Consider the following 20,419-nt stretch of genomic DNA (forward strand, 5'->3'; position numbering starts at 1 on the left):
CGTGGGCTGAGCTGCGCAAGCCGGAAACCCAGTAGGCTGCGAAGATGGCGGAGAGTAGCGGTCGCGCCGGCAAGAGCAGCGGGGGCGGCGCGGGGAAGGGGGCGGTGTCGGCCGAGCAGGTGAGGAGCCGAGAGCGCAAAAGAGGGTACCTGGCCGAGTCTGGAGTCGATGAGCGAGAGGCGGGTCTGTGGCAGGTGCTAGCCTTTATGCTAGTCCCACATTTGTGTGACCACCCTGAGAGGGGAGGGTCCTCGGAGAAGCTAGCCGAATCTCTAGGGAGAGAGTAGGCGGGTGGGTAGGTGAGAGCCACTCCCCCTGGGGGTGCTGGATGAGTCTGGGAGAGGAGAAAGCCCCGGGATACAGGATCTGGGAGGATGCCAGGTTTAGATAGATTGTCGTTTTTCATGCCTCTCCTCAGCACCCTAAATAGGATATAGTTGGACTTGGCAGCTCCTAATGAATTTCATAGGGTTAATCAACGGACTAATGGTGTAGTCTTTTACATGACACTGAAACCACGTTGACCCACGTTGACAACCGCCGGCAATCCGCAGAGCCACGTGACTAACATACTCGAACAGTCTAGTATTCTATACTGTTTTGATGTGGGAGTCAGGTACTAAATTGACTTTCTTTAGATGCCAGAAATCTTTTTTTTTAATCTGCTGAATTTTTCCATAGTTCCTAACGTAGGAATGTCTGGTAAATTAATCAGAAAGTCCTTTGTGGCTCGTGATTTGCCAATAGTGGGGCTAGTGTTTAATCGGAGTGGGAAGAAATCTACACAATAAAAATGAAAACAGAGCTGGGGTTGTGGCTTAGTTGGTGGAGCGCTTGTCTAACTGGTGTGAGGCACTGGGTTTGATCCTTAGGGCCACATAAAAATTAAAAATAATAAGGTATTGTCTTCATCTACTATAAAATATTTTAAAAAATGAAAACAGCTAAATGACATTTATTTTAATTAAAGGTTCATTTATTAGCTTTTTGTCGAACAATTAATAAAGGCAAACATATTTCCATAAAGATTTTTAAAACTGCCCTTACCAAAGACTGTACTCTGGTGGAGTAAATAAGACGTGCAAAATGTGAATACAAGGTGGAAGATAAGTATTCCAAGAGAAGTATAAAGTGCTGTGGGATTTGTGTGAGGAGGAACCTAGTACTTTTTGAGGGCCTACCATTTCCTAGGCACCAGTGGCTACAGGGAAACAGGTGAGTGAAACACACCTTGTCTTTAAGTTGCTCACAGACTTGAGAAAAGATAAGCCAAACAATAAGAATTTATGTGTTGTGCCTAAAGTCTTGCCTTTTTATAACAGCTAGAGAAAATACTCCTAACTGATCAAGGTTATGAGATTTTGGTAGGTGGGTAGAAAAAAAAGAAGCTATGGTATAGTGGGTATATAAGAGCATTCTTATACACTGGGGGACAGATAGACCTTGATTTAAATTCTATTTTTATTATTTAATTTTTATATACCAACTCCCATGAGTTATTTCTCAGCCTTCTTTATTTCTAAAAATTTAACAGTACTCTCCTTATCAGTGTATTTAGAGGATTTGGCAACACAATTCATGCAGTTTTTGCACAGTGATTTAAGTACAGTGTGTGTTTAATAAATGTTAGCTTTGTTTTTTAGAGAAGAAATTTCTTCAGCTTAATTCTAAATGATGAGAAAAGTTAAGCAAAGAAAGAAGTGAAAGATTTTCTAAATAGAGATAAATTGTGTTCAGAAGCACAGAAGCATGAAACTGCTGGGCATGTTTGGAATGCAGGTGCTGCAAGACTTGAATATGGAGAGAAAGGGATAAAAGAGGAAATATAGAATGTTTCTTAAATTTCTGTCTTTGGTGGGTAATGATACCAAAGGAAAATGAGCAGGTTTAGGGAGAAAGTCACATTTGTTTTAGGTCTTTTTTTTAGGCTGGGAGTGGGATGTTGGGAAGGTGTACCAGGGATTGAACTCAGCAGCACTCGACCACTGAGCCACATCCCCAGCCCTAGTTTGTATTTTATTTTATTTATTTATTTTTGTTTGTTTTGTTTTGTACTGGGGATTGAACTCACGGGTTCACTGAGCTACTTCTCCAGCTTGCTTATTTATTTATTTATTTTTAATATTTATTTTCTAGTTGTAGGTGGACACACAATATCTTTATTTCATTTTTATGTGGTGCTGAAGATTGAACCCAGTGCCTCACCACCACCAGGCGAGCACTCTACCACTGATCCACAACCCCAGCCAGCTTTTTATTTTTTGAGACAGGGTTTTGCTAACTTGCCTAGGACCTCTGAGTTGCTGAGATGGTCTCGAACTTCTAATCCTCCTGCCTCAGCCTCCACAGTCTTTGGGATTACAGGTGTGCTTCATCATTCAAGTAGACAGTTGGATGTATAAATTTTGACTAACAGAAAGTTGTAGTTATGATGAGGGATTGAGTTTATATGGTGGTTGTTTTAGTCAGCTTTTTTGCTGTTGTGACTAAAAAGAAAGGACAAGAACAATTTTAAAAGAGGGAAAGTTTATTTGGGGGCTCATGGTTTCAAAGGTCTCAGTCTATAAACAGCTGTCTGCATTCCTTAGGGCTCAAGGTGATGCTGAACATCATGGCCAAAGAGTTTGTGAAGGGAAGTGGCTCAACACATTACAAGAAAGCAGAAAGTGCCATTTGCCAGATACAAAATATATATACCCCAAAGGTACTCAACTCCCCTAGGGATCCACCTCTTCCATATACACTCTACCTACCTTCAGTTACAACTCAGTTAATCACTATGAGGGAATTAATTCACTAATTGGGTTAAAGCTCTCATAACCCAATCATTTCACCTTTAGAAGCTTTTGGCATTGTCTCACATGAGCTTTTGAGGGACAGCTAATATCTAAACTGTAACAGTTATAATTGAAAACCATCATTTTCTGTGAAAAAGTGGAACAAGGTTTAATTGTTATTTAAGGGATAGTGGAAAAGCTTTTCAAAGGAGATTGACGAAAAGTGATAATGGAGTTCTGAGGATATTTCTCTAGCCTTTGTGTTCTGGAGAGAACACTGAGTGAAAATGTTTATATATTTTTTTATCAGTGCTGCAAATTTGAGACACATATCCTATACAAAGAAGGTGGAGTAAAGTAACATATTATGCAAGGCACTTCACTTGTTTTATCTTCTCTTATTTATTAATGCCATCTGAAGTAAGACTTTTGAATTTTATAGGCTTTGGTTAACTTACCCAAGGTAAGTAATTGGAAGACTAGGACTTTTAATTGAGAGGCTTGAGTATACACACATACACACACACACACACATACATATATATGTCTCCCCCACTTAAACCATGGTTCTGTTAGAGCTACTTCAGCTGATCTCTGAAGGATTGGTGGATTTTATTTTATTTTATTTTTTGGTACCAGGGATTGAACCCAGGGGCACTAACCACTTAGCCACATCCCCAGGCCTTTTTTGTATTTTATGTAGAGACAGTGTCTCACTAAGTTGCTGAGGCTGGCTTTGAACTTGTGATCATCTTGTTGGGATTGTGGGCATGTGGCACCACCCAGCTGGATTGATGGATTTGAACAGGTGATGATGAAATAGAGAATGTAGTAGGAAGAGGAGAACTGAAGAAAGCACACACTGATACGAAATTAGTGACTGATTACGAAATTAGTGACTGATTAGTCTAGCTAGGTCATTTAGTATGTTATGAAGATGCTTTTAAAGCAAGTTAAATAAGGCCATAGAGGTCATTTCTGCATGGTAACAAATTTGAGGCATTTTTAATGTAAACAATGAGGGAGTCACAGAAGGATTTACATTGTAATATCAATTTTCCCCAGTTGTATAAAACAAAACATTTTTATTGTAGAAAACACAGGAAAAGGTACATACTAAGAAACAAATTACCCATAATCCTATTATCCAGAAGTAACTATCTTACCATTTTGGAGTATATGCTTTGAGAGGTTTGCCCACTTCCTTTGTGCTTTTGTATATATGTGTGGACTAAAAGGGGTGTGTCTCGGTCCATTTTTTATCGTCACAACAATACCAGAGACTGGGTAATTTATAAAGAAAAGAGATTTATTTTGGTTTAAGGTTTTGGAGGCTGGGAAATTCATGGCTATAGCAGTGCATCTGGTATGTGTATTATGACAGAAGGTTAAAGGGCAAGTGAGCACTTGCAGAAAGGAGATAGAACGAAGGGTAGTCTTTATTATATTAACAACCAGCTGTCATAATCCATTCCTACAAGAAAGGCATGATGATCTAGATACCTTTTATTTTTTAATTTACGCTTCCTAGGGGCACTTTACCACTGATCCACATTCCCAGCCCTTTTTACTTCTTATTTGAGATAGGGTATTGGTGAGTTGCTTAGGACCTTGCCAAGTTGTTGAGGCTGGCCTTGAATGTGTCTCAGCCTCCTGAGTCACTGGGATTACAGGTGTGCGCTACCATGCCCCGCTGGTTACCTTTTAAAAACTCTGTCACAGAAGGATCACAGGTTTGAGCAATTCAATTCGGTGAGACCCTGTCTCTAAATAAAACAAAACAGGGCTGGGGATGTGGCTCAGAGGTTGAGTGCCTCTGCATTCACATGAGTTTCAGAGGGGACAAGCCATATTCAAACTATAGCATTTCACCCTTGGCTCCCTGAAATTCATGACTGCTTTTGTTTTTTTTTTTTTTTTTTCTTTCCTTTTTTTTTTTTTTAATAAGGACTCTACTGACTAAGGTATATTCTCAGCCCTGATCTGTAATCTTTTTTTAAAATTTTTTATTTATTTTTTTTTAGTTTTCGGCAGACACACCATCTTTGTATGTGGTGCTGAGGATCGAACCCAGGCTGCACGCATGCCAGGCGAGCGAGCTACCGCTCGAGCTACATCCCCAGCCCCATCATGACTGCTTTTGTGTGTGTGTTTGGAAATTCCCCAGTTGTATAAAACAAAACATAGCATTCTACCCCTGGCTTCCTGAAATTCATGACTGCTTTTGTGTGTGTTTTTGGTTGGGGGATGTATTGGGGGATTGAACCTATGGCAGCTTTACTATTAGCTAAACCCTCAGCCCTTTTTATATTTTATATTGAGACAGTGTCTCACTAATGTGCAAAGACTAGACTCTGACTTCTGATCTTCCTGCCTCAGCCTCCTGAACTATATATGTGTGTGTGAACTTTCTTTACAACACACCTATAATTCCAGCAGCTCTGGAGGTTGAGGCAGGAGGATCACCATTGGAGACCAGCTTTAGCAACTTAGCAAGATCTCAAACTAAAAATTTAAAAAGGCTGGGGATATAGCTCAGTGGTGAAACAGTTTTGGATTCACTCCCTAGTACCTTCAATAAAAATCAAAATGCAGTTTTTCTATTCCAGTGGTATTAACTTGTTCCATCACCAACTCAAAAGTTCAGAATCTCATTTGAGAACCTATGAGATGAAAACAAGCTGTTTACTTCCAAAATACAATGGTAAGACAGGTATAGGGTAGATGTTCCCATTCCAAAATGGAGAAATAGGCCAGAAGGAAGGGGTAGCAGGCCTCAAGCAAATCAGAAATCCAAGAGGGCAGACATTAAGTCTTTAAGATTCCATAATATTTTTTCAACTTCTTTAAATGCTGGGGAGGTAGAGGGCAAGGGTAGAAAGTGTCAGGAAGCTTTGCCTCCATGACTTACTTGTCCATGGTTCAGCTTTCTTGGGTTGGAGATGCTCATTGGTGTCTGCAGTTTTCCCAGGCGGACTCTGCACATTGACTGTTCGGGGATCCTGGCTGCTTCCACAACTTCACTAAGCATTGCCCAAGAAGTTTTTCTCTGGCAACTCTGCCCTTGAAGCGGGTTTCTGTTGGGGCGCCCCTGACTGTCCACTGCGCCCTTTGCAATTAGGTGGAAGAAGCCCATGCTTCCACAGCTCTTTCATTCTACATACATACAGAGTTACTATAACATGGGTGCTGCCAAGGCTTACCGCATCTGCCCTCTGGAGATGCAGTACAAACTGCACCTGAAGCTTCTTGAGCCAGGGTTGAAACATGCTGCGATGTGGAGAGCAGAGGCCTGAGGTAGTAGTACAGGGCAGTGATCTCAAACTTTCTTCTTCAGGACCCTAACATTCTGAGCCTGTCAGGGGAGAGCTCTGAAATGCCTTCAGAGCCTTATTGCCATTGTCTGAAGAACACCATCTGGCTGTCTTCTAGGTGTGCTAATTTCTTTAGCAACTGATTGAATGGCCACACTTTTGTGGGGGAGGGGGTACCTAGGATTGAACTCAGAGGCACTCGGCCACTGAGCCACTAGAGACAGGGTGTCACTGAGTTGCTTAGTGCCTCACTAAATTTTTGAGGCTGGCTTTGAACTCATCATCCTCCTGCCTCCACCTTCTGAGTGCAGGGATTACAGGTGTGCCACCATACCTGGTTGAGTGGCCACACTTTTGCATGTGTTTTTTTTTTTGTTGTTGTTGTTTGTTTTTTTAATCTTTTTTTTTTTTTAAGTTGGACACAATACCTTTATTTTTATTTACTTATTTTTATGTGGTGCTGAGGATTGAACCCAGGACCTCGCACATGTTAGGCAAGCGCTCTACTGCTGAGCCACAACCCCAGCCCCTGCATGTGTTTTTTTTTTTCACTCTGTGCATAGCCAGGCTGAGTTTTCTAAATTTTTACACTGTGCTTCCCCTTTAATTATAATTCTGCCTGTAGGTTATTGCTTTCCTCTCACACCTCTGCATGCAGTTAAAAGTAGCTATGTAGGGCTGGGGTTATGGCTGAGTGGTAGAGCTCTTCCCTAGCACATGTGAGGCACTGGGTTCGTTCCTCAGGACTACATAAAAATAAATAAAATAAAGGTATTGTGTCCAACTACAAATTTAAAAAAGTAGCTATGTAACAGTCTGAATGTTTTGCTGCTTAGCTATTTATTCAGGAATCCTAGTTCATCATGAGTAAGTTTTACTTTCCAGCAAGTCCTAGGGCATGGATACATTGCAGCCAAGTTCTTTGCTAATTTATAATAAGGTTGGCCCTTATTCCAGTTCCTAGTAGGATATTCCTCATTTCTCTCTGGGACTGTATCAGAATGGGCTTTGCTGTCTATATTTCTACCAGTATTCTGGACACAATTACTTAAGTACTCTCTAAGTACTCCAGGTTTCTCTATGCATCTTGTCGTCTTAACCCCACCAGAATTGCCCTTAATACTCTGGTGTTTGATATCCAGGCTTATTTCATATAACATTCACTTTAAAACTTCTAGCTTTGGGGTCTGGGGATATAGCCCACTTGGTAGAGTGCTTGCCTAATGCACACAGGCACTGGTTCAATCCCCAGTACCACCAGCTATTCCCTAGTTTCAAAGCCACTTCAACATTTTTAGGTATTATTATTACAGCACCCCCTGTCTCTGTGCCATTTTGGTCTCACTGTGTTTTCTGTTGCTATAACAGAATAATTGATAACGAGTAATTTATAAAAGAAAGATATTTATTTTGGCTTAAGTTTGGATTTATCCAAACCAATAGTAGAGGCATTTGGCAAGGGTGTCATAGCAGGGTGGATGGTGACAGGAAAGGGAAGCATGAAAAGAGAAAACATGAGGGCAGCCTGATTTTATAATAACCTGCCGGGTTTCTGTTCTCGTGAGTAAAAGGCTCAGGGGTCACTCCAGTAGAATTGGGCTAACTGGGCTGCACGAAATAACCACACAAGAGACACAAATACCCTTTTCTTTGGGATCACTGTGACTGCTCCTCTGACCTTAAGGGTCCACAGAAAGAGAGCAAGAGCATGCGCTGACCCCTTTTCTTGAGGAGAAGCTATTCAAATGAGGCAAGGGGTCAGGTTTCAGGGGGCTGAGTCTATCTTCATGATGTCCACTGTCAGCAGGTTGACTGACACCTGGGTAGGCCACACCCAAGGGCCCAGTAAGAGAAGGGGACACACACAAGGCACCTCCATGGAAGATTCTATCCTAAACTGGGCAAGGGGTTATATTACAAAGGAACAGGTGAGCGTAGCTTCACCCATGGGGCTGTAGCAAGACACACCCATGCACAAGACACAACCCTCGGACCCAAGAAGGATGGGGAAAGCTCTGCCACATTTCTGCAACTGAGTGCCTCAGCACCCAGCTGGGGAGTGTGACTCAGTCACGTGTAAGGTTGGTCTCCCACAATAACCTGCTGTCAGGTTATTATAAAAGATGAAAAAGATTAACTTGTTCTTGCAAGAAAGGCATTAGTCTCATTTGACTACCCAGTCACTTCTTAAAACTCTCACCTCCCAATACTGCTACAATGGCAAAGTTCAGCATGAGTTTTGGAGGGTAAAAACATATTTAAACATAACAGGAGGGCATATGTTTTTTACATATTTACATGTTTTATTTATAAAATTAGGATTATACAGTATTACCGTTTTCTAATCTGTTTTAGGCTTAATGATTTATCTTGAATATTTTTCTATGTCATCCAAGTATTAGGAAGATTGAATTATCAGTGGTGTGTAGAATGGATTTGGAGAGTCCAAAAATAAGGAGATCCTTTAGAAGAATATTGCAGTAGTTCAGATTGGAATAGAAGTCTAAACTAGGGTGATGTCAAAGAGCCTAAGTGAAATTGCTAAGGTAAGTGTAATAAGTTTGGCAGTTTATGACTGTTACTTGGCTTTCTGTTGGTGAGGCAAAAATACCTGAAATAAATAATTTAAAAAGAAGAAAGATTTATTTAGGCTTACAGATCTGAAGTTTTAGTCCATGATCACTTGGCTTTGTGGTTTTGGACATGTGGTAAGGCAGAACATCATGGCAGGGAGTGTGTGGGAAGCAGAGAGAGAAACATACACACCAGGGACAAAATACACCCTTCAAGGGCATACCCCAAGTGACCTGCTGCCTCCAGTTATACCCTACCTCCTAAAGTTCCCACTTCCTCCCAAGAGCCCATTTAGCTGTGAATTCATCAGTAATCCATTGATTAGGTCAGAGCCCTCATGATCTAATCACCTCCTGAGGCCCCACCTCTGAACCCTGCTGCTTTGGGGCACACAGGTACTGGTTTAATCAATTTACAGTCATTTTGCTTGAATCACATTCTCCAAAGTGAAATTAATGAGTCAAAAAATTGTTAACATTTTTACAGCTTTAATTTTTTGAAAGGGATCTTAAGGATTATACAGTATGTTCAATGAACTTTGGAGGAACATTTCAGATCAAAACCATAATACTGGCATCAGGGTGTGATCAAAGATGAAAACAGGGTGGTGTCATTAGTAGAAATGGGGGAGACAAGAAGAGAAATAGTTTAAAATGGGGCAAAAGATTATCAGTTCAGCTTTGAACAACCTGAACTTAAGATATTGTGCTACATTTAAATGGAGATGGTAGTAATAATAGTGGCTATTTGTTGACAATTTGTTATATGCTGGATATTAAGTCCTTGATAATTATTTTAATTCTCACAACATTCTATGAGACAGATGTAATCTCTATTTTATTTGTGAAGAAACAAATTTAGAAAAGAAGTAATCTGCTCATGGTTAGACTTTGGAGGCTTTTCTGTCTGATCTACAAACTCCTTCTGTAGCTCAGGTTGAGTACTTGCTTAATTTGTGGGAGCCTCTGTGTTCAATCCCCAGTACTGTTAAAGGGGGGAAAAATGGAAAAAGAATACTAACTGAAGTCAGGAGTAATGGCTCACACCTGTAATTCTAGTAATCCTAGCAACTCTGGAGGCTAAACAGGAGGATCACAAGTTCAAGGCCAGCCTCAGAAACTTATTGAGACCCTATCTCAAAATAAAAAAGAAAAAGGACTGGGGATGTAGCATATTGGTAAAGTGCCACTGGGTTAAATCTCCAGAATCCAACCTCCACCCCTGAAATTTTTTCTTTTCTTTTCTTTTTTTTAATGAAGAGAAGGAAGGAAGGTATGAGTACCATTAATTGACATAGTAAGGTCTAAAAAGTTTTCTTCCACAGAGAGTTGATACATTTGTCATAAAAGGGGGGCACTACACTGAAAAAAAGGTGGTTAGTGGAGCAAAATCCTGGGAAATGCTTTTCCAGATATATTCAGTCATAATTTTCTTTATCCTGTTCTTCCATTGAACTCATTAAGAGAAAATGTCATGTAAGAAAGACAACCTGGGGGCTGAGGTTGTGGCTCAGTGTTAGAGCGCTTGCCTAGCATACAGGAGGCACTGGGTTTATCCCTAGCACCACATAAAAAAATTAAATAAAGGTATTGTGTCCATCTACAACTAAAAATATTTAAAAAAGAAGACTACCTAAGGACCCTTAGGGGAAAAGGTAGATTTTGTAGGTTTTTTCCTGAATTTATCAAAACTGTATGGTATTAGCTGGGTGTTTTGGCACATGCCTGTAATTCCAACTACGTGGAAGGCTGAGGCAGGAGTATCACAAGTTTGAGGCCAGCCTTGGCAACTTAGCAAGACCCTGCTTCAGTGTTGCAAAATGACAACAACGAAAAAGTATATGGTATTAAGTAAAAACAGAGAAAAAAAACAAAAAAGGGACATAAATCAAATGGAAGTAATTTTGTAAGAGATTAATATATGGCAATCCAGGAATGATATATTAATTAAAAATGGATTCTTAGACAAACCTACGTAAAAGTCCCAGTTCTGTAGTTCACTGTGTTGTTTTAACCACTTCTCCATATCCCATCAGCCTTGGTCTCTTGACTTATAAATTGAAAGCACATGCCTTAACAATCATTTGGAGAGGGGACAATGCTAGGAATCAAACCCATGGCCTGATGTTTGCTAGGCAAGTGCTTTGCCACTGAACTGCACTTCCAACCCTGCTTTTGGTTTTTAGAATTAAATGAGATGAAAAAGTCTAGGATAGTATCTGGCACATGATTGGTGTTCCTTTTCTGTCCAAATTACAGAAGGCAGATTATTGTAGGACTATAGAAAAGATGGTATTTAAAAATGTTTCATTTGTATATTTGAAATGTCAAAGAAGATAACAAACAATGGAATGGTAGAAAATAACAATATAAATAGAGAAGATTTCTTATCAAAAATTTAAGGAAGGAATATATATATATATATATATATATATTTATATGTGTGCATATAGAAGTTGTTCTCATAGGAATGAGGATGACCAGAAATGCTTTCTAAGAGATTTTGAGTTGAAACCTGAAGAGAAAATTAGACTTAGGCAGAGAAATAAGGAAGGAGAGGTTCAGAAAATTACAACAGGTATGGTGAAGATTCTAAATGAATGCCTGAAGGGAAATGATTAGGGAAACTGCTGCTTTAAGACAGTAACGGTGCTTAGTTAAGGGAGGGAAGGACTGATGGGGAGAGGTAATAAGCAGGTCCTCATGGGGCTTGTTCACCATGTTGAGGAGTTTGGATTTTATCCCTTTAGCTCCAGAAACTGTTGAAGGTTTTAGGCAAAGGAGGAATGTAGTTAGATTTATATTTTAGGTCAATTTTGCCACAGTATGGAGAATGTGTTGAAGGGAGCAAATCTGGAGACAGTGTAGAACTCAAGAGGCTACAGTAGTAGTACAGGTGTCGGAGAAGAGGATGGGTTTGAGGTAGTTAGCAGATAGATGTAATTTACAGGTGAATTGGATGTGGATAGTGAGTCGAGGATGATTCCAAGGTTTCTGGAGTTAAAAGATCCCTTTTGGGACTGGGGTTGTGGCTCAGTGGTAGAGCACTTGCCTAACATGTGTGAGGCCCTGGGTTTGATCCTCAGCACCACATAAAAATAAGTAAATCAAATAAGATATTGTGTCCATTTACAACTAAAAATTAAAAAAAAAGATCCCTTTCTAAAAATTAAAGCTGTAAAAATGTTAACAATTTTTTGACTCATTAATTTCACTTTTAAGAATGTGATTCAAGCAAAATGACTGTAAAACTTTTGTAGTGTTGGTTCAAAGATATTTAACCCTAGTGTTATTTATTATAGGAAAAATGGTAACAATCTAAATGTCTCAACACAAAGTACAAATCTGTTCCCTAGGAAAAAAGCAGTTTTGAAAAATACATCAATCGAGGGGCTGGGGTTGTGGCTCAGTGGTAGAGTGCTTGCTTGGCACGTGTGAGGCACTGGGTTCGATTTTCAGCACCCCATATAAATAAATAAAATAAAGGTCTATTGACAACTAAAAAATATTTTTTTTAAAAAAGAGGAAATAAGATAATATTTTTAAAAAAGAACAATACATCAATTGGGGCTGGGGTTGTGACTCAGTGGTAGAGTGCTTGCCTAGCATGTGTGAGGCACTGGGTTGGATTCTCAGCACCATATATAAACAAATTAAAAAATAAAGATCCATTGACAACTAAAAATATAGTTTAAAAATACATCAGTTGGATGTAAATGTTATATAGCCCTTAAAAAAATAAGAAATCCATGTCCTGTAGAAAATTGTGTACATGTAAATTACCACAATACAGAGTTAGAGATAAGGAACCCCAGTAAAGAGGCAAGGTTTGCCAGTTGTGGTGGCACACTGCTGTAATCCCAGCAACTCCACAGGCTGAGGCAGAAAGATTACAACAAGTTCAAGGCCAGCCTTAGCAATTTAGTGAGACTGTCTCAAAAAATAAAAAGGCTCAGGATATAGGTCAGTGCTAGCCACTCTTGAGTTCAGTCCCTAGTGCTGTAAAGGGAAAAAAAAAAAAAGGCAAATATGGCAATGACACTGGAGATTTTAATGGATATAAAAGATTTGACAGTGATTTGAATGGATGGGTTTAAGGGCTTCCATTCACTTCTGGATTTGGTGAGAAAGCCATAATAGTAGTTAATGTATTGCTTACAAAAACTCTTTTTCACACCTATTAGTTTACATGGTTCAACAACCATTTTCCAGGTAAGAACACAGAGGCTCAAAGAGGTTAATCCAGCGTGGTTCTTAGTTCTAGTTGCCCATTAAATATTTGGGAAATACTAAGAATACTAAGGCTTGGGCTTTACCCTCACTGGTTGTTCTGAGACTCCAGTGTTCCATGTTTTTAAAATGCTCTCCAGATGGTTCTAACATAGCCAACACTGGGAATCATAGAATTAAATGTTTACCAATGTTTTACAGAGGCAAAACTAGGCATGGTGGTGCATACTTGTAATCGCAGCAACTTGAGAGGCTGGGGCAGGAGTATTTAAAGTTCCAGGCCTGCTGAGCAACTTAACAAGACCCTACCTCAAAATAAAAAGGGTTGGGGTATAGCTCAGTGGTAGAGCACCCCTGGGTTTAATTCCCAGTACTAGGTGGTGGTGGTGGTGGTGGTGGTGGTGGTGGTGATTGGCAGAGACAGAACTTGAAACCTATATCTGAGCCACATGTTTTTCTTCTTCTTTTTTCCTCCCATTTTCTTTCCATATTGCATCTCTTACTTTGCGTCTGGTATTTCATTCCAGACACAGTCATAGACCCCTATACTGGAAGCGATGGTGGTGTTGGTCTTAGTACCCAGTCTAATTTTCACAGTTTTCTTTTTCTCTGTTCAGTTTCTGGGGGAACTAGGAACAGGTAAAAATCACTTCCCTGGGCATTTACATATGTTAATTCTTGTTGGGTTTTTTTTTTTTGTTTGTTTGTTTTCTTTTTTGCTATCTCCAGTTTCTCATCCTTGAGTTTCAGTTGAGACATTCTCAGGAAGCCTGTATCAGTTTTATAGGCTACAAAAATGAATTCTGGCCTAATTCTGTGTTTGTGTTTTAAAGGAATGTTTTTGAAGAATGGAGGGTAGCTCACAGAATTGAACACAATAAAAGGAAAGGCTAAATACTGACCAAAGTTCAAGATTGTGGGCAGCGTTGGGGAACCCAGGAATAGGATCAGAGGGTCATCTCTCTAGAGCCTTTAGGCCCCTTAGCTTCAGTTACCTTTTGTACTTGTCTCTGCCCAGAATTCAGATATCTCTACAGTGTGTGGCAAGGGGCAAGAATATTGTCTCACAAGAACCCCACCAAATTAAGGAGGAGGAATTCCTTAAAAATATTCCTTAAAGAAAGAGACAGAAAAATTTCCTCTAAGAAGATACCATGACTTAATCAGATTCTGGATGTTCTCCTAACATCAAATGGCCCACTTTTGGGATATATGTTATTAAATACAACAATGGATGGACTATTGTGTGTACCCAAGTAGGACTTGCACCTTGGTAAGTATGCCTTCTACCACTGAGGCATACCCCCCATCCCCAAGCTACCCACACACACGCTTTTTTTTTGTACCAGGGATTAAACCACTGAGTGCTTAACTACTGAGCCACATCCCCAACCCCCTTCCTTTTTTTTTTTTTTTTTTTTGGAGATAGGGTCTCACTAGGGTGCTTAAAATCTCATTAAATTGCTGAGGCTGGCTTCAAACATGCAGTCCTCATGCCTCAGCCTCCTGAGCTGCTGGAATTACAGGTGTGTGCTACTGCTCCCAGTTCCTGAGCTACTCATTAAAAGGCCCTTTCCAGACAGGCATGGTGTTGCATGCCTGTAATCCTGGCTCAGGAGGCTGAGATAGGAGGGTTGTGAGTTCTGAAACCAGCCTCGGCAATTGGCGAGGTTTTAAGCAACTCGGTGAAACCCTGTCTCTAAATAAAATACCAAAAAGGGGCTGGGGGTGCTGGGGGCTGGGGATATGGCTTAAGCGGTAGCTTGCTTGCCTGGCATGTGCGGGGCGCTGGGTTCGATCCTCAGCACCACATAAAAATAAAAAATAAAGATGTGTCCACCAAAAAAAAAAACTAATAAATAAATTAAAAAAGGGGGGGGGGCTCGGGATGTGGTTCAGTGGTTAATAAGTGCCCCTGAGTTCATTCCCCAGTACCAAAAAAAAAAAAAAAGCCCTTTCTGATAGCCTTCTTTACCTGCAAGTAAGTCTAGACTTCCAGAAAGTACTCCAGTACCTCTCCATCCCTATTTCTGTCACCCAGGCAAGTGCTCTACCACTGAGCTACATCCCCAGCCCCCAGTCCTATGTTATAAATGTCTTCTGCACCAAACTAAAAACTACAAGAAGCCAAAGTACAAATCTGTTCCCTAGCAAATACCTCACACATGGTCAGCTCTCAGAAAGTGTGTAATGGAATGGAATTCCAGACAGATTAAAGGAGATTGCAAACTTTTGTTCCACTCCTTTTTCAAGATAGGTATCCACTATAACACCTGTGTAAAACCTGTCACCCTATGTGCTGTTTTTACTATCTACCATTTCTACTGTCTCCCCTCTCATCTCTTTCTCACACACCTTAGGTAATTGCTGGCTTCAACCGCCTTCGGCAGGAACAGAGAGGTCTGGCATCCAAAGCAGCTGAGCTGGAGATGGAGTTGAATGAGCACAGGTGAAAAAATCAGTTAGAAGCAAATAATAGAAAATTGAATGGGCCATCTTGTGAGGGAGGGTTGCAGTAGTGTGGGTCTGAATTCTGAGGTCCTGCCTTGTCCTCTTCCCAGCCTAGTGATTGATACACTGAAAGAAGTAGATGAAACCCGTAAGTGCTACCGCATGGTTGGAGGCGTCCTGGTGGAGCGGACTGTCAAAGAGGTGCTGCCTGCTTTGGAGAATAACAAGGAACAGGTGAGCAGGAGTCCTTACGTAGTAGGTTGGGCAACAAAGGGGTAAAGAAGAAGGGAGCCTAGGGATTTAGGGAAGATGGTGGCAGAAAGTCTGCAAAGAAAATCATATTGAAGATGGTACAAATAGCTTACTTATTAGGCTAGGCCTTTTATCCTAAGACTAAATCCTTAGACAAGAAGAGTTGCTGGCTTCAATTACCCTTTCCGTGGGCTCTTTCATGTGGTTGAATTGGATGGGGGATTAGAGGATTGTTTCTTTATGGACACTTTTATCAAAATCATCTGAACAACTAGTTTAAAATGGAACTTTCAGGACCCTCTGAATCAGAGCCTTGGGGATGCTGTGACATTTTAAAAACAAGCAGCTCAGGTGATTCTTATGTATATTAAAGTCTGTAAACCACTGTGTTTGAGAAGGGGTCACTTTAATGTCTGGCTTCCACTATTAACACTCGGTTAAAGATGAGGTTAGAAGTGTCTTTCACTTCCTTTAACTATAGTTCATTCCAGATATGGCAAAGGGAGACCTAAAATTCTGATGTACTTCTTGTTGTTTGCCCTGTAGATACAGAAAATCATCGAGACACTGACACAGCAGCTTCAGGCAAAAGGAAAAGAACTGAATGAATTCCGGGAAAAGCACAACATTCGTCTCATGGGGGAAGATGAGAAACCAGCAGCCAAGGAGAACTCAGAAGGGGCTGGGGCCAAGACTAGCTCAGCTGGAGTGTTGGTCTCCTAGGGAACAAGACCTCTGCATTTTTTTCTACCCTGACTCCCACTTCTGATCTCTTTATTGTTATTATTATTATTATTTTCTCTGCTATTGTAATATTTTTTTGTTGTTGTTGTTAATTAAATGTTTTGGTCAGAATGCTTAGCTGTAGCTTGGAACTTTCTCCCAATTAGGGGTGGAAATTGCTTAAGGGCAAGGGACAGTGTATGATTTGTGAGTTTTGTTTCCGTGGGGTTAATGGCTCACAACCTCAGAACAGACCCAAACTGTGTCCTTTCCCTTGCAAATAAAGATATGTCTACTTATTTACTGCCCTTCAAAAAAAGAAAAAATTTAGAGACAAATGTCGATTCTCAATTGAAATTTAATAAGCACTTGAAATGAGGCAGATAGCAGTAGTGATAATGCTTTATGGGTTTGCAACCAAACAGAGTCTTGGCAGTGTGTTTGACACTATTTTTTAAATAAAGAGGTCCAGGATGCAAACCTGTGGGTTAGCTGTCCTGCCATCCTCACCAAAACCCCCAACCAGGTAAAGCTGATCATTCCAAAGACAGGTTCGATGGCCCACACGTTTCAGCCCACGGTCTGCACAGGGGAAGTGGAACCACAGAGGAGATTTGCCTGTTGGATAGGGGCAGAGGATGATTACTGAGGTAGAAGTGCACTTTGTCACCCATGGGACTCTTTTTTTTGGCCTGTTAGAAGTTTGACCCAGGAAAGCTCTACCACTGAACTACACACCCAACCCTTTTTATTTTGAGATAAGTCCTCACTAAGTTTACAAAGCTGGCCTGGAACTTGGGATCCTTTTGTCTCAGCCTCCTGAGTAGGTGGGATTATAGGCATGCACTTTTTTTTTTTTTTCCTCACTCGATTTGTGGGCCTCTTCAGTAGACCCACAAATATTCTGTGTACTCCTTGTAAACGAATTCCTCCTCCCTACCCCATACTTGTTTTTGTTTGTTTGGTACCAGAGATTGAGTCCAAGGGCACTAAGCCACATTCCAGCCCCTTTTTAAATTTTTATTTATTTTTTTGGTACCAGGGATTGAACCAAGGGGCACCCGACCACTGGGGTACATCCCCAGACCATTTTTTTGTATTTTATTTACAGGCAGGTCTCACTGAATTGCTTAGAGCCTCGCTAAGTTGCTGGGGCTGGCTTTGAACTCAAAATCCTCCTGCCTCAGCCTCCTGAGCCACCGGGATTACAGGCATGCCACTGGCCCTCCATACTCTTTCTGTAGTATATAGATTCTCCTCTCTTCCCACCTCCCCTCACTTCCCTTCAGCCATTAGTTTGACTCTCACGGGTATCATAGATGTAGAGGTCATTGCAGATGGTGTCTCTAGCTCTGGTCAGACTTTCTCCACCAAACAGCACAGCAAAAGGCCCCACCACAGAACATGAGTGATGACGCAGTCCCCGGGGTCCTTGCCGGGACCCCTGCCCCTTGCTCACAAGCCTTGCAAGCTGTTCCATCAAACGTGGGGCAATAGGAGGGTCCTCCTTGGGGGAGAAAGAAGGGACTGTCTGTAGGGTTTTGGGCCTCACAATTTTAACCCCCTTAGTGATGTGAGCAGATAATACCTTAATCTTCCCTTGACTCCATTGCCCAGCTATTTCTGGTTCAGCGGAGTTGCAACCCCCAAAGAGCAATAACTGATGACCAGGGTGGGGCCCAGGAGTTTGGAGCAGGGCGGCACAGTGACCTGAGCGGGAGACTGTGTGGTAGTCTTCTTTGTAGCTGTGGATATGCAGAAATTCAGCTCTGAGTGGGGTTTTCGGGAAATGTAAATTTACTGCCTTTTCCCCACTACCCTTGCAGAGGACAGAGAGGATGCCTGGGTAGATCCCAGGGAAAAGCAAGGTTATAGAGGGTTCAGCTATTTTAGACAGAGGAAAGAGGGTGGTAGGGCGAGGATATGGATTATTTGCCTGAAAAGTTTAATTTTTGCTTTCCCAAAGTGTAATGAAAGGTTTTGGGCAGGGGATACCATACCAATAGGTGCGGGCACTCGGGTCCAGAGTTAAGGTGTAGATGCTTCCATATCGTCGCTGAGTGCGGGTACCACCCTCTCGGCCAGCCACCCTCAACTCCCGATCGGAAAGGCGAGTGCAGGTGTGACTACTGAGGCCAGCAGGAGGGCAGTTGTCAGGGGTCGCTGTCCACGCTTCCCACACTCCATGCTCTGTGTCCAGCACCTTCACTGTGGCCAGGCGTCGCGACCCGTCCCAGCCGCCCACCACGCAGAGCCAACGCCCGCCCACGTTTGCCGCGTCGTGGTGACTGAGCAGGGGGCTGTCCCTGGCTTCCAGCCGTACAGCCTGGCCCCCAGTCGGGTCGAAGACCACCGTATCACTGCTGGGCTTTCTCGCTCCACCTGTTAGAAGACCCCCCACCAGATAGAACCGTCCCCGCAGTTCGGTGCACGAATGGAAGGCCCGAGCCAGGAGTGCGTCTCGAGCCACCGGCCTCCAGCTCCAGCCGGAGACCTCCACCCGACTCGGGGGCATCGCCACCGCCATGGGTGCCGAGAAAGCAGCGGGGTCTGCGTCCCGTACCGCACCCTTACATGCGAGGCCAGGCACTTTTCCTTCCGTGAGCCTCCCTGGGAACCTTCCCTCTAGGACACCGGCCCAGGTCCCCCACCTCAAGTCGGTGCCTCCTCTCCGCGGTCGCTTAGCAACCACTGCAGTGACTGCAGCGCGACCGCTGCAAACTGAAGGTCGCAAAGCGCCGGTTACCATGGAGACAGGAGACCTGGGGAGCTACCAGGAGTGATAACGGTAGTATCGCTCAGGCGACAGCAGATGTGCTTTGTCAATCATAATCCTGAAAGATTGTTAACCTCAGAAAGTCGAGGAGTATCCAGCTCCTCAGAAGAATCCCTGTTAGCTGACTTGACACCTGAGTTTCAGGTGAAGCGCCACCGGGACGGGGAGGGACTGGGTCCTTTTGGCTTCAATGTTTCCAACTTGGATTGATTTCCTAGGGATGAGGCAGGAAGCACTAACGTGTCAGAGGGTGAGGAAGTGAAAGTGGACTGAGCACTGGCCTGGGAGTCACGAGATTGGGTAGTCCCAGATATTCCCAACTCTCTAGGTCCCTTCAGCTTTCTCATTTATGAAATGAGATATTGGTTTCTCTCAGGTGTTTTCTTTACCATTCGGTGGTAAAGGCCTTGAAGGTCCTGATTGGGTGCGAGAGTCCTCTAAGCTCTGGCCACTAGAGGGTAGTAGAACCCAGTCTGTCAGGGTCCAATGGTGGGGATGGAGGGAATGATGTGTGTGTGTGTGTGTGTGTGTGTGTGTGTACGTGTGCTTGGTTTAGTTGGGGTCTGGGAGGGAAAATCCCTTAGGGATACTTGAGGCTTAGACGAGTTTTAACTACAGAGTCCTGGGAAGAATAACTTTTTATTTCATTTTGTCTCATCAGACTCCAACAACTTATGGAAACTGAGGCACTGTGCATTTGGAACTCAGGATTAAGGGCAGGGAGTTTCTCCTGATAAGATCCAGGGCAGAGGAAGCTGCCCAGCCTTAGAAGATGGGTGGGGGTGAAGTTGAGGAGGAGTGAGAAAAACACATTCCTGCCCCTCCCTCATATTTTCCTTTTATTCAAGGCAGGTTTCTGAACTTCTTAACTCTGTCCCTTCAGGACCCAGTGAAGAATGAAGAGGCCCAGATCTAAACAGACTAGTTTCAGCTGTGGGAGAAAATGCAGACATATTTCGTAGCCCAGCTGGTGTAGACAGAAATAGGATCTGTTTCTGCCCCAGGGTTGAGTTGTAAGTGGGAATGATGGCTTCTATTTTTGCCTTTGGTTTCTACCCATCAACTTGCTTCCCACTATGCCAGAGAAACTGAGGTCATAGAGAGTGGGCAAGGCACTAGGACAAGGTGGCACACATCTGTGATATCAGCAACTCGGGAAGCTGAGGCAGGAGGATCTCAAGTTCTAGGCCAGCCTGGGCAACTTAGTGAGATCCTGTCTCAAAATAAAAATTAAAAGAACTGAGGATGTAGCTCAGTGGTAAAGGATCCCTGGGTTCAATCCCTAGTACTACAAAAACAAACTAGAGAGAGAGAGAATATACA

General features: G+C 42.3%; 2 protein-coding genes and 1 long non-coding RNA gene across 3 annotated transcripts; 2 read left to right on the forward strand and 1 right to left on the reverse strand.

Moving 5' to 3' along the window:
* The first annotated feature begins 6 nt into the window (after nt 1-6).
* Nucleotides 7-16,619, forward strand: Pfdn2 (prefoldin subunit 2). Its single transcript, XM_027950820.3, has 4 exons — nt 7-119; nt 15,255-15,343; nt 15,456-15,579; nt 16,144-16,619. The coding sequence occupies exons 1-4, from the start codon at nt 45-47 to the stop codon at nt 16,318-16,320; spliced, it is 465 nt and encodes a 154-aa protein (XP_027806621.2). The 5' UTR covers nt 7-44; the 3' UTR covers nt 16,321-16,619.
* Nucleotides 1,995-5,628, forward strand: LOC114104613 (uncharacterized). Its single transcript, XR_003584864.2, has 3 exons — nt 1,995-2,364; nt 2,589-2,704; nt 4,802-5,628. It is a non-coding gene; the product is annotated as an uncharacterized lncRNA (long non-coding RNA).
* A 39-nt stretch (nt 16,620-16,658) lies between the features above and the next one.
* Klhdc9 (kelch domain containing 9) lies at nt 16,659-18,998 on the reverse strand. The gene is made up of 4 exons (XM_027950807.2): nt 18,321-18,998; nt 17,909-18,065; nt 17,629-17,827; nt 16,659-16,938 (listed from the first exon to the last, which is right to left on the reverse strand). The coding sequence occupies exons 1-4, from the start codon at nt 18,845-18,847 to the stop codon at nt 16,775-16,777; spliced, it is 1,047 nt and encodes a 348-aa protein (XP_027806608.2). The 5' UTR covers nt 18,848-18,998; the 3' UTR covers nt 16,659-16,774.
* Between the last annotated feature and the right edge of the window lie 1,421 nt (nt 18,999-20,419).

The sequence above is a fragment of the Marmota flaviventris genome, chromosome 10, assembly GCF_047511675.1.
Source record: "Marmota flaviventris isolate mMarFla1 chromosome 10, mMarFla1.hap1, whole genome shotgun sequence".
Taxonomy (NCBI): Eukaryota; Metazoa; Chordata; class Mammalia; order Rodentia; family Sciuridae; genus Marmota; species Marmota flaviventris.

Excerpts from the sequence above, each read along its gene's own strand:
- Klhdc9 (XM_027950807.2), bottom strand. The coding sequence starts at position 18,847 with ATGGCGGTGGCGATGCCCCCGAGTCGGGTGGAGGTCTCCGGCTGGAGC. Across the intron at positions 17,828-17,908 it reads GGAGTCAAGGGAAGATTAAG|GAGGACCCTCCTATTGCCCC; the intron begins GTATTATCTGCT and ends TTCTCCCCCAAG. Across the intron at positions 16,939-17,628 it reads CCTCTACATCTATGATACCC|GCAAATCTCCTCTGTGGTTC; the intron begins GTGAGAGTCAAA and ends CCTATCCAACAG.
- Pfdn2 (XM_027950820.3), top strand. The coding sequence starts at position 45 with ATGGCGGAGAGTAGCGGTCGCGCCGGCAAGAGCAGCGGGGGCGGCGCG. Across the intron at positions 15,344-15,455 it reads ATGGAGTTGAATGAGCACAG|CCTAGTGATTGATACACTGA; the intron begins GTGAAAAAATCA and ends TCCTCTTCCCAG. Across the intron at positions 15,580-16,143 it reads TGGAGAATAACAAGGAACAG|ATACAGAAAATCATCGAGAC; the intron begins GTGAGCAGGAGT and ends TTTGCCCTGTAG.